The 14135-nt window shown below is 43.6% G+C and overlaps 2 protein-coding genes across 8 annotated transcripts in view; one reads left to right on the top strand and one right to left on the bottom strand.

Annotated features, from left to right (window-relative positions):
* The window catches only part of LOC128894256 (uncharacterized), a 70272-nt gene that overhangs the window by 41265 nt on the left and 14872 nt on the right, over positions 1–14135 (top strand). The window lies entirely within an intron of this gene.
* The window catches only part of LOC128894209 (chloride channel protein 2), a 217173-nt gene continuing 203685 nt past the window's right edge, over positions 648–14135 (bottom strand). For all 7 annotated transcript variants that reach the window (XM_054155800.1, XM_054155801.1, XM_054155799.1 and 4 more), the window contains 3 exons: positions 8815–8992; positions 6245–6472; positions 648–1891 (listed from right to left, as the gene is read on the bottom strand). In XM_054155800.1, coding sequence (XP_054011775.1) covers positions 1718–1891; positions 6245–6472; positions 8815–8992 — 580 coding nt within the window. In that variant the 3' untranslated portion in view covers positions 648–1717. The remainder of the gene's footprint in view (positions 1892–6244; positions 6473–8814; positions 8993–14135) is intronic.

Genomic DNA, 14135 nt, shown 5'->3' with positions numbered 1-14135 from the left:
TTCGCCGTTGGATTCCTAACATTTTAACTTACATTTTCGTAATCTGGGCATTAAAAACTACTAACTGGTATAAAAAAAAGTTAGTAATGTTTGGTGCCCCAAAGTAAAGTTTAACTCGAGTTTGCGTATTAGTTTCGATCTAAATCATGGAGCAATAATGTTACCAATTTAATATAATTCAAAGCTAACAGCTTGGTAGCGAATAGTCCAAGCTGCTTTAAACGATGTAATCTAATCCTACGAAGACATCGTTTGGAACAATAGACCTACATGACTTCTTAACTTCCGCTTGCTGATATCTAACGATTAACAATTAGAATAAATAGGTTGGCACAACCATGGTCAGATAATCAGTTTACTATAAGAACATTCAGCAGTTTGAATTTCGAATTCGCATTCCTTCATGACTGGTCACATTGTAAACTACACTTGTCACGTTTTCTGGAACGTAATAATTATTAATCACCTTAATGATTCCCGTCACCGGAGCACCGCCGTTCTTTTTATAATACCTAGTCTTCGAGGAGCTCCGATACATTTACTTGGCGTTCGCGTCGTCAAACCAACGAAGAAGATATCCTTTGAGCATGATGTCGCGAACAAATTATCGACATATCACGGTCACACATGTGGACGCACGTATCTGGTAACTCTTCTTATTATAATTTATTATGCTACGGTTCTAAAATACAATGCGAAGCGAATGATGCTCTCTCATTATTGGAAAGATTCGTCTAAGGAAGAAAGGAAAGTTTTTATAGACCCTAATGAAATCTTCGATACGAAAGTCTTCCTTCTTCGCGTACGAATACCATTAACAACAGTCGATACCGTTCGAGGCTCTCGGAGTTTACAACTGCCAACGGAGTTTTTACAAAGGTTTGACAATATACTAATAATGGTACAGTATCGATGCTAACACTTTTATCAATGCTAATGTTGATACCGATACTACCGACGTTCTATATGTACTTATCGTCAGAAGTATAGAGTAATTCCTTCGCTAGATGCCTAGAAGGGCATGTTTTTTAAACGTCGTGGAGATAAACTAGCGCTTGTATATATTCTCTACTGTAGGTAAAATAAGGCCTACTAGGCCGACTCAAGTCTATAGCGCTATATCTATAGCGTCGACTCAGTGGATTATTGTGGTCCGGTAGAGATATTTGTAGAATCCTATATACAAACATCGAGTTATTGCCGCAATGTTTAAAAGTCTGTAATGTTTATAAGAAACTAGCGGGAGAACTATTTTGTTTGACAAAGTTGCAATGTCGATAAAATACAAAAGCAAACGTCTTATAAAATAAAGAAGTCTTGAACGGTATTAACCTGAGAATCTGAGCCTCGAAAGTCTCAAATTATACTGCAAGTAACCCGTTTAATTGTTTACAGTTTCCAAGCCACAGTCATAGACGGTGACAGATACCGCAGAACGCGTGATTTGGTTTTAAACACGACATAATCTTGTCCCCGGTTAAGTACGAGAGGGGCGTACGAAAGCAATCGTTGCAACACGCAAGCGGCTACCAGGGGACTTGTTGCTGGAATTTCTCAAGTGTGTTCACGGTTGCAGATGGAAGGGAACATTTTAACAAAAACACGTCTCTCGCATCGTTCGAGTCGCGTCACGTGTTCAGTAACGCAACTATCACATTTTTGCTTTTACTTATCACCCTAGCTCCGTCTCTCTTCTCCTTTCTCTAACACTCGCCTCTCAGACTTTTTCCACTTTCTCACAATCAACGGAAGCGATGGAGTTCATCGTGCTAATGTTTTTGCTTTCCGTATCCGTCTCACTCTTTGCGAGGCTGGAGGTTGACAACCCGATATGGGATTCCTGATGCATGGGCAAAATTCCGGCGTTTGCGTCTTCTATCGCTTTCCTCAGCTGCAACAATAATATTTACAAAGGGTAGGCGTGAGAATATACTGTATATGGGTTGACTTAATAATGTATAATTTTTTAAGGCAAAAATGTCAAATAGGGGTCTTCGCCCCAATGACTTTGACCTTGATATATGTTGCCAATGGCACCGTCCTGAGTAACATCCAAGAGGTTGTAGCCGTCGCTCGTTTTTAATAGATTGATAATGAATAGACGACTACTGTCGTGTAATACAGGGTGTCCCAAAAGTCAGGGAGGAGCCGAAAATGGAGGGTAGCTGAGACGATTCTGAACAACAATTTCCTTTGCAAAAATGTCGGATGGGGCTTCGTTAAGGAGATATTAAGAGAAAACCCCGACCAATCAGAGCGCGCGTAGATCGTTCGAGCGGCCGCGGTAGCGAAGGCTACGCGCTAGGCGGCAGCGTCAATGTCCTTCGATGCACGTCGAGTTACTTGTTCGCGTACAAGCGCGGCCGCCAGCGCGTAGCGCTACCGCGGCCGCTCGAACGGTCTACGCGCGCTATGATTGGTCGGGGTTTTCTCTTAATATCTCCTTAACGAAGCCCCATCCAAATTGTTGTTCAGAATCGTCTCAGCTACCCCCCATTTCCGGCTCCTCCCCAACTTTTGGGACACCCTGTATAATAAACAGTTGGCTTCCGTTTCCGACGGTATTGGGATAGAGTCAGAAAAAGAGTGTGTAGAGAAAAGTGAGGTTAGGAAGATCAAAGAGGAGTTTTGGGATAAGAAGGGTGACGAGGGAAAGGCGTGGATAAGCGAGAGAAAATAAGGTTAGGGTGGGAAAGAGTAGAAAGAGGAGTGAAGGGAAAAGGGATAGAAAGGGCAAAAAAGTGTGGTAAAGGACGGTGCAAGAAGGAAGGGAAAGGGGAGGAGGTCAGGGAAGGAAAGGAGAGTCGCGTAGCGGCGATCTAGAGAAGCAAAGAATCGGAAAGAAGGAATCGGTAAGAAGGAGTCGGTAAAGTAGGGTGCAGGGAGAAGGTAACAAGAAAGAGGATGGAGGTGAGTAAGGTAGAGGAAGAAGGAGGTGAGGATAAATGGGGATACAAAGGAGTAGGGATGGAGACAAGGAGTGTGAAAGGAGGAGGTGGGGTTAAGGGAGTGAAGGGGGTAAAAGGAAGCGATGGAAGTGTGGAAAAGTAGGGAGATTTGGAGCAGGGAGAGGCTTCGGGTGGATGAGGAAGAGATATCTTCCAAACGAGTAGTTTGACGCCAAGGTCGCCGGGGAGGGAAGAGGGAAAGATGGAAAGAATGGGAATAGAAGGGTTGATAAGGATAATAACGGTATTGAGGGGAGAGATAAGAGAAAGGGATGTGAAGTTGGAGGAAAAGATAGAGGGAATGGCGGCTGCGATAGAGGGGGAGGGGGACAACAAAGGAGGAGATAAGGGAATTAAAGGAGATGAGGAGGAGGGAGGAGGTGTGGAGGCTGGAGAAGGAGGAATTAATTGAAAAAATGGAGGCGTTGGAAAAGAGGATAGGAGAAGCAGAGGGGAGGAATGGAGGAGAGGGAGAAAGAGAAGGATGGACGGAGAGGGAGGGAATGGGAGGAAAAGTTGAAGGAGTTGGAGAGAAGAGTTGAAATGGCGGATAGGGCGGAGAGGAGAAGAAACATTTTAATTAGGGGGTTCAGAACGAAACGGGGAAAGAAGAAAATCATGGTTAAGGAAGTGTTGGAGAGAATAGGCGTAAAGGGGAGGTGGAGAGTGCGACGCAGATAGGAGAGAGTGGGAAGGAAATGGTGGTGGGAAGGCTGCAGGATGAGGGAATGAGAAGGGAGGTGCTGAGAAAGAGGAGGGAGTTAGGTAATAGGGAGGAAAGGATTGAAGAGGACTGGACACTATAAGAAACAGGAGGTTGATGAGTATGTAAAATGAAGATAATAAAGACAGTAAAATTGTTCCGAAAGTTTGTAACATGCACGATCTTTATTCATATGGCAAAAAATGGGGGTCCGGGGGCTCGCCCTCTGTGGGGGAATTTGGGGCGCAGCCCTCGACTATGCGAACTACTGTGTACCTTCCAGGTGTGTACTCTGCTTTGCTGGATAGCTAGCGCGCGGAAGATCGACGCCCCTACCCGCACGCATCTTCAGTATTTGGCCAAGGCAAACGCTACCGCGCGACAAAGGTCGTGAACAAGAAAGAGCGAGAGAGTAATAAAAATCATTGGCGTAACGTTAACCCTCGGACACCGGATGCTGGCACGAACGACGCGAAAGTAATGGATCTTACGTCTATGCAGCGTGAAAAAAGGGGGAACCTCGGGTGTTTTAGGCGGACCGAGTGTCCCTCTCTCTAGAGCAGAGTCTTTGTCAGTTTTGTAGTTATTTATTTACATCTGGACAAAACCACTAGCGTCTTTCGTTTGTACAAGTATTTTCGTTTGTCCAACCGATATTTTCATTTGTCCAACCCTCAGAAAAAAGATACACTGCAATGAAGGAAAAGTTGCAGCGATTCGCTCGGTTGCGGGTCATTTGTCCTTGTCTTGTCAATTTTGTAGCTAATTATTTATGTCTCCGCAGAACCACTAACGTTATTCGTTTTTTCAATTCAAATTTTCGTTTGTGTAACCCTTAGGAAGAGGTTATGGATAGATTAGGAAAATGTATTATCGCTACTTACACTTACGTATCATATTTATCAATTTAATCATTATTAAGGTGAATATGTATGTGGTATATACCGTTGGATGTAAATTAACAATTAAAATGCAGAAATTGTTTGTGTTATTGCAACATTTTATTTATATTTTAATTATTCATGTTTCCCCGTTTTTATGTAACATGGTAATAATATTAATTTAAAAAATAAATTATGTTTTATACACTACCGAACAAGCAAACCGGAACGATTTTTCAAATGCTCATAACTATGAGAGTTTTCAACCGATTTCGGTGAAACTTCGTGAGAAATAGTCTTCAAGTGTCTTCTGGGTGTGTGCAAAGTTGCATTGGCAAGGGTTGATGTGAAGGGATTAAATCACCCACCTAAAGGGGAGGGTGTAAAAAAACGTCTCTTTGAAACAGGCCAGGGATGACGGAAGGAATTGAAAAATTCAAAAAAACCATTGGAGCGACTCTCCTTGATGGGATAATTCACCAATAGTCATATTTATTTTCTGAGGGGTGGACAAATGAAAATATCGGTTGGACAAACGAAAATACTTGCTGGACAAACGAAAAACACTAGTAGTTTTGTCCAGATGTAAATAAATAACTACAAAACTGACAAAGACTGTACGCGCCTGAACGCATCGCTCCATCTTCACCTTAATTAAAGTAAATCTTTTTTTAGAAGGGTGGACAAATGAAAATTGTAGTTGGACAAACATGGACAAATCGTGGACAAACAAATGTAATTTGATTTTTATCAAAATTTGCATTTGGGGGTGCCAACTTCACGAAGCTCTTGGCTCCGTCGTTCGTGCGAGCGTACGGTGTCCGAGGGTTAACGTTACGCCAATAGTTTCTATTGCTCTCTCGCTCTATCTTGTTCACGGCCTTCGTCGCGTCGTAGCGTTTGTCCTTGACCAATAGCAAAAATTTGTTTTTTGACCTGGCCAATACAAAAGATGCGTGCGGGTAGAGGTGTCGCCGTTACGCGCGCCAGCTACCCAACAACTAACAGTACAGATCTGCGAGCCCAGGACCCTCATTTTTTGACTGTGCGAGTATAAATCGTGTATGATACAAGCTCTCGGAGCAAGTTTGAACCGTTGTAGTGCGTTTTTATGTGCTATATACAGGGTGTCCCAAGTCCCAAGACCCAAGTGTCCCAAAAGTTTTTTCTTATTAAAGGGGTAGGATACTCTGTATCTTAAAAAAATTTGGCAACAAGTATAATCAAGGTCCCCTGTAACACATATTTGCATACATTTAATCTACTATTTAACGATTTTTGTCTGCTCTACGCGACTTCTAAATATTTCATTAAATTATCCAGCTTTAGCACAAAATAATCCTAAAAGTGTAAGTCAAATGTATTCATTTTATATGGAACTGTGAGGAAGTAATCGGTTCCACGTAATAGTTTTTACTTTAAATAACCAGTCAGCAATGATCTGATATATTCCATACCATTTGTATTTTATTAAAATATAATCTTAAGGCCTTATTTAAATAATCCTTCAATTAGGTATGTTTCATTACTCGATTCGAGCAGTTCAAAGTCTGTGTTTGGCAAAACTTGATATATTTCAGGTTGAATGATACTTCAAGAGTTCTACTTCCTAAGATGAACTACATACTGCCTTAATAATTATCGACAGCTCAAATCGAGCAAAGCATAATAGTACTAATTATAATAGATTTTGCATAGTAGATTGGACATACCTCTTTTAATGCGACAACCCCAACCAGTCTTCCTATAGCCGTCACGTAAGCATGGTTTACTCCCACCATGCTGAACAGACTATGTACTTTCAGAAGAGACGTCCTTTCTACCAATTGGAAGGGTGCCGGGTCGATATGGCACCTGGAGAAATCGACTTCCAAAGCCATTTCGCTCTCCTCCCATCGTTTCTGATTTTCAGCCGACATGTCTATTACTCTCTCGCGTGGCTGGCGAAATTAAAAAGTCATTTTGTATTATCTTGCACTCGTTCGGGTGTAAAGATCTAGAGCAGGGCTTCTTAACAATGATACGTGCGCTTTATTTCCTGATATAGTTTTAAGGTTCACCAGTAAGGAAGAACCAAAGGATAAAAGACCTTATAACGCAAGAGACCAATGTAAAACGGGGCTTTATGTAATTATACGGTCTCGATGAACCAAGTAACGAAGAGAGAGCTAGTTATTACGATTCCGGTGTGGGCTTGATGCCTGTAGAGGGAGAGTGAGAGAGAGGAGAAAAAAAAGGAGCGTTTCGTTCCGGGCCTGCTAGTGGACTCGTCAGTAAGGCTACCTAAAGCGTCCCACAGACTGCTCTGACATGACGTGGGCCCACGCCAGACATGAAGCGGTGTCAGATTGGCACCTGCGCGTAGCTCATGAAATCCACTGACGATACCGTGCAACGGTTGGTTTTGTGAACTACGCGCAGGCGCAAATCTGACACCGCTTCTTGTCTGACGTGACGTGGGCCCACGTCAGAGACCAAGTGGTGTCAACCGTTGCACGGCATCGCCAGTTGATTTCATAAGCTGCGCGCAGGCGCCAATCTGACCGCTTCGTAACAGTTGGTTTTATAAGCTACGCGCAGGCGTTAATCTGACACCGCTTTGTGTCTGACGTGGACTCACGTCACGCCAGAGCAGTCTGTGGGACGCTTTAGACGCCGGGATATTTGGAGTTTGGTCGGGAAGGGCTTATATACACTGAACGTCAAAAAATTCGAGACACTTAGTTTTGAAGTGTCCTCTGGGTGTGTGCAAAGTTACATTGACGAAGGTTGATGAGAAGGGATCGGAGAAGATTTGAAAGAGTAGTAAGTGAACCGACATTCAGAAGCGGAGCGTGGGCCTGCACCCGTACATGGTCAGACCAGATCGGACTCCAATTTAACGTGGGCTGACCACGTACGGGTGCAGGCCCACGCTCCACTTCTGAATAGCGGCTTCGTCCGGTCCACTTGCTGCCCTTTTAAATCTGCCTCGATTTGGCAATAAAAGCGTGATTCAATAAAATCTGATTTTTTGGGTATCTGTTAATAAAGCATTCGCGTGTCCGAATCCACGAGCGGCGTTGACGTGGGGTTACTCGTTCACACTGCAAACGGGCCTAAACTTAGGGGAGGATTTTCCAAAAAAACAACGTTTTTGTTTTTTAATACTGTCCACGCGGGGAAAAAACATCAAAACTGTGTTTGGCCCGATGCCTCGGACCCTATGACATGCTCGGCACGCGTTGTGGCAACATTTCAACCCCTACGCCTGGGGGTAAACCACCCCTAACTTTGGGTCACCCCTCTTCAGCTCCAGGAGCAGCTTTCGAAACTGGATCTTGTTGGCATTGATCCTTAGCATATCGACAACAAATCTGGTGAATTTCATCACCCTTTGATGTGTGGAAGTGCCCTTTCACCGGGCGGGGGGCGGGGGGTGAAAAATAGTAACCTATTCCGCCCCTTCCCTCCAAAGGGGTGCCTATGGAGCGTACGGCGTGGGCGCTGGCGTTTCCTGGATCAGGGAATTCCAGGGAATTCATTGAGCCCAGATTTGAGTCTGTAGTCGAAAAATTGTGGATTTGTGTTAGGTGGGTTTGTCCGAGAGAGATTTCAAGGGGTGCATTTTGTAGAGGACATCAAGGAGAGTCACCCCAAAGGTTTTTTTGATTTTTTCACCGCCTTCCATCACCCTTGGACCCTTCCGAAGTGCTGTTTTTTTGCACTACCCCATGTAAAGGGGTTAATTAACCCCTTCTCATCAACTCTCGTCAATGCAATTTTGCACACACCCAGAGGACACTTCAAAAGTAAGTCTCATGAAGTTTCTCAAAGATCAGTTGAAAACTTTCATATTTATGACGTTTTGAAAAAAGTGTCTCGAATTTGTTGACGTTCAGTGTAGAAAAATTAAGCGGGATCGAGTGCTTATAGGAAACGCGTGGTTTTCCTCTGGTGGTAAGAAGCGGAGGTGCCACCACAACGTTATATGCGCATCTAGTATGACTAGCTAGGAAAAGGAAAATCAATGGTCCTTGAACCTTAAGTGGGATAAACCCGTAGTACACTTTGATTTTATGTGTGGCATACATTTACACTAATTGGTAAAAATAATAAGAAGAATTAGCAAAAATGCCATCAGTTAATGTAATGTATATTTGTATTGATTCATGTAGTAAATATGATTCAATTGTTTCTCATAAGTCATTTTTGGTTAGCAAAAATTACTATATTGCTGGCAGGTACACGAGATGTAGAATATTAGGGAGAAGCCTTGGCTTAGAAAAACGTTTAAATTTACCAGTTGCACTTTCTTTGATGTGGCTGGGCTCGGAATTAGCATGGGCGTGTGAGGTGGAACATTCATGCCATCCTGGCTGTCGCGTCTTGCGCTACCGGCGGATCCTAACTCTGGGTCTGGGTCTACGTCCTGAAGCGTAGCGGATTTGCGGAAGATCGCTTCGAAGGCCAAGCGTATCCTGAAAATGTGAGACAACTTTGAAGAAGGAAGGTAGAGAAGGCTACAGCCCTTTTGGGCTCCTCGGGCGGAGAACGTGGTCGCCGGGGGTTGTCGGGTGGAGCGAACTGGAGACTTGCGAAACCCAACGGATAACCCATGAGGGGGGGGGGGTGGAAGTGCGCAACCTGCTTGCACCTGACAGCTTGGGTTATTTGCTGGAGGGAGCCTCTCTCCCCCCCCCCCGGGCATGGGACCCGCAGGGTCAGGGGCGGAGGTGGCTGGTAGTGTTCTGTAGGAGTTCCCAGCCTTCTTCAATTAGTTCAGGATAGGTTGTCGTGTGGTTTTTAGTGGGTAGGGTAGGCCCTTCAGGCCGCCTAGTCCCACATAGCCCCGCCTCTATCCCAGGGGAGGAGGGGTATGCGTAAAGCATTTTCCACGAGTAAAAAAAAAAAATTAAAAAAGTAGAGAAGAGTTCATATTGGAGAAGTTTAACGTGTGTTGCCTCTGGCCTGTGGGGCGAGCGGCGAGTCTGTCGAAAGGCAGATGATTAACGTTAAATAAAAGTCGGTTCACTCTGATGTTCGACAATACGACCACAGTCCTAGTCGGATCGAATGTATGTTAAAATAAGGTATTCTCTAAAGTGTTAAAGCGGAAAAAGAACCTGTCTCCCCTTTACAATTATCTCGTGTTTTAATAGTTCATCTTCTAATGTTGCTTTAAATTTCAACGGTTAGAAAAAGGAGACAAGAATAAAAATCGTTATCGAACAGTAAGAAACATGGAAAGTATTGTACAATCGCTGGTAGGGATCTTATGAGATCGTAAACCGAAACAGCAGTTATTGCTTTATTGGCACAGGTAAATGATCCCTGGGACGCCAGGGATGTCGCGGCTGTAATGTATAGATGCCCACGTTGCAATCCAGGGCCCCAAGATTAAATACGAAAAACCAAAAACTGTTGACGATAATTGGTTAACTAAGTTTCTACCACAGTATTTTCAGTTAGTAGAGTCCTTTTACAAATTGCGGATTCAATCATGCTGCAGTTTGTTAAAAGATACTCCCCGAACCTAATATTATACACATACCATCCAAGGTAAAGGAAACTTCTTAAATAAAAAACCGCCTTAAAATAAAAGTATCGGAAAGTGAAAAGTAATATTTTTCGTTATTATTATTACCTTAAAACATAAATATTTCTGTTGTTACGTATGCACACCCGTTCTTTTCGAAGCTCGCGTTCATTTATTTTATCTACCCCTTGTAATGTGGATTCTTACCAAAGTGCATCCTGCAGCTGTACCATACTTTTCTCATAATCATCTTTTAACTCGCGTTGCGTGGGTAACCCTTTATCTAAACTTTCCCTAAAGCCCCACAGATGTTCACCTCTGAGTAATGAAAATCTCAACCGCCAAATTTCCATATATGGGAATCAATGACGTATCCCTACCAATATCCAGGGGTATATAAACCCATGATTTTCGTTACTCGCGGGATTAGTGCGAAAGAGTTACTTGGTAAAGTCACGCCGATCGTCTTCAGAGTTGCGCTTCAGTGAGATCGGGCTTCAGATCGTTTTCGATCAACATTAACCATATAGATCCGCGAGGACGGTACAAAATCTATTACGGCATAGAAGCATTCTCGACCCCCGCATCGCCAGTGCGTTAACACCGTGCAACAATTAGGTAATTAAATACATACACTAACCGCGACAACACGACACTGTACAATTGTATTATTAGAATTATTCAGTTTTGAATATATAATCATTTGTTAACCTTAAAAGGTCTGATAAATCATTATTAAACATTCACCATTCGAATAAGCAATCCTAACCAGTGTAACAACCCCACAACATAATAACTTTACTGCTCGAGTTATTATTTGTTTAGAATTAATAGTTGCCAGGCTTTATCCACGACGCGTATTATATTTCAACGATACGATTCAATCCTTACCTAACCTTCCCAACGGTTACCCTTCACCGGGAGATACCGATCCCACGGTTACCCTTAATCGGGAGATACCAATCTTTCCTTTCTTATTCTTTACCTAACCTTCTCAACGGTTACCCTTTACTGGGAGATACCGACCCTACGGTTACCCTTTACCGGGAGATACCAATTCCCAGCAGCTATCTGACTTCACGTCAGAGTCGTCTGTGACTTCTACTCCATCCTCAATCTTTGGATCCATTGAAATAAACAGGACTAATCGTATCTTCTCCGATTCTTGAATTCAACCCACTTGCAGGGCTCACACGCGCGTCGCTATCGCCTTGGCTCGTAACACGGTCAATTTGATTAAACTGGACTACATCCCTCCCCCTCCCCGGCCAGAATGTACTTTACAAAACGAAAAAGTTTTATGGTAATCGATTCATCCATTACAGAATTATGTGTGAATACTGAACATACATAAGAAGAATAAAGTTATTGAAATATGATCCTACTATTTCTAATATCGTACAGTCCTGAACAAAAAGGCTAGCTCCATCCTTGTCTAAAAAAAAAAAAACAAAAAACATAAATATACATGTCGAATTGAATGACCTCCTCCTTTTCGAAGTCGGTTAAAAAGTGTCAGATTACTAATTGCGGTCAGCTTAAGTTGTAAAGCTCGATTTCCGACCGATTTTACGACCTCACGATCCCTACCAGTGACTGTACAGGGTGATCCGCTCGCTAGTAGACACAATGGACAACCACAACAATAGCCGACCGTCATTGTAGACTTTGTAACGTAAGAGTTAGACGCGATCCTGTCCCTCTCGGTATTGCGCGCTTGTCTTTTCTCTCCCAGAAATAGTTCTGCCGGCTGCCGCTAGGCCACGCTGACGCGCGGCGCTCTCTCACTAGCGAAAGTGGGGAGCGCCGCACATAAGTACCGTTGCCGCAACGCTTAACGGGTAGAACGCCTGAACGTGCATTACGTGTACACACTGGAGTACAAAATGTAACCACATTCTAGCGGTTCAAACGCTCTCGTAATTTTTGGTTGTAAAGCCTATTGCTATTCTCCTGCGGAGCCCGTTCAAGGAGATCGACCTTGAGATCACTCTAAGAACGTGATTAACTCCCTTTAACCTCTCGTGCCCTCGGCCTCGAATCGTGGAACAACCCCGGTCACCGAAAGACGTGTCTGCGCCAACACCCGTGTTCGGGTTTCCACGGCCACTCGCCCGAGAAGAAAAGGTGTGTTTGCGCTGCCGATTCGACCCCCTTGGGGCACTTCCTACGAGCTTCCGCTGCCGCTATTCCCCTACCTGGTAAGCCTCTGTAAAGGATTATGCACCCTTAAGGTGAGGTCCCATGTATGTAAGTTCGGGCGGCGAGCACGAGCAATATCTACTTGAAACTGTCAACTCGTCGCGCAGGAGGGTCTGATGGACTCAGGCGAGCTGGCACAACGAGCGGCAAACACTTAAACGAGCACGGAATCCCGAAAAAGGCCACGCACCATCATCGCAACGGGCGGTCGACAAGGGGATGTCATAAATGATATCGCACATCGCGTAAATCGAACTATTTTTAACGAAATTATATGCAAAATCTGATTGCATAATTGAAAAGTTATTTCGATAAAAATAGTTCGATTTATGCGACGTGAGATATCATTTTAATCGGAAAGAACACCAAGATTCCAATGGCATCGCGTTCACGTTGATACGATGAAAAATAAAGAATTCGATTTTATCAAAAACTGATGAGTTGATCGCCCGTTTAACCCCAGACCTTTGAGCGGACCCAGGTAGGCGCCTACGGTCTCGGTGAAAACAAGTATTGGGGGTCTTGCTTCGAACCACTCGAAAGGGTCGATCTTTTTGATCGTTCGATCCATTCTCGCGTGGAATAGTCCCCCGTGCTCGCAAGCCTAGACCATGGGCCGAGACCCAAACGCTCGTAAAAATCGATCCTTTCAAGTGGTTCCAAACCGTTTGTCGTCGGATTCAGCGACCTTTTGGACGCTAGTAGGAACGTGTTTTCGAACAAAATCCGGCGAGCACGGATAATTTATTGCTCGAGCACGAGCATTACATACATGGGACCTCACCTTTAGGTTGCGACGCGAAATCCGAGCCGCAAACGTGACTTCAAAGCGCTGAACCGATCCGCTAGCGACTAGGATCCGGTTCTACCTCTCGAATCCCGGCGACCGACTGACTCGACGCCCTCCTTCGCGACGGTTCGTCCACCGAGAACGCCGTGACAACTTTATGACGGTGACCCCCGCAGCAAAAGCGTAACTTTGTACAGGGTAATCTGCTCGCTAGTAGACACAATGGACAACCACAACAATAGCCAACCGTCATTGTAGACGATCTTTATGACGATGACCACTGCAGCGAAGGACGTTTTTGCTTGGCACACACATTTTCACCCATACAGCCGCTTTCGTTACGGGGGTCACCGTCATAAAGTCTACAATGACGGTCGGCTATTGCTGTGGTTGTCTATTATGTCTACTAGCGAGCGGATCACCCTATACTTTCTATGATCAAGCATCCGTTGAGCGCCATTTGTTCCTTGAACGGACAGTATAGGGAATTTGGCTCCGAGTCTAACGTGGTAAGATGCCTCATAGAACAGTGTCTTATGTAATTTTCATAGATGCAACCAAGTTTCTACTTACAAGGGACCATACCGAAGTGTAAATGATCAATCTTGATGAAAATTGGTGGGTTTGTAGTTCTCATAAATACATTCGACACATATTTTTTTTTGGCTGCTATTATCCGCATTAAGAGGTTGAAATCAACCCTCAAAATTTTGGGTGCAGAACATACTTTGTTGAATATCTCGGAAACCATTATAGATACAGGCTTGCCGTAAATTGATGAAATTTATGTTTTTGAACGACGATTTTGATGGTGTAAATAGATTTTCAAAATTCCCATTTGTTTATATAATATGTTAAAAAAAAATATATTTTCTTTATTTTTCTCGTTAAATGTTATCTTATTTTGTTTCTCCATTTGCACAAAGAAACTACACATCCATGTACAAAATGCGGTAAATTGGAATTTTTATGTTATGTCAGTTAACAAATATTTTATATTTATCATTTTTTCCATACTTCATGCCATACGAAGTGACAGATCAAATGTAATACAACTCATACTATGATTTAGTGATTTTTGTTTAAGTATATT

Source organism: Hylaeus anthracinus, unplaced genomic scaffold (assembly GCF_026225885.1).
Source record: "Hylaeus anthracinus isolate JK02 unplaced genomic scaffold, UHH_iyHylAnth1.0_haploid 3, whole genome shotgun sequence".
NCBI lineage: Eukaryota > Metazoa > Arthropoda > Insecta > Hymenoptera > Colletidae > Hylaeus > Hylaeus anthracinus.
This window is presented reverse-complemented; position numbering and strand designations above follow the sequence as displayed.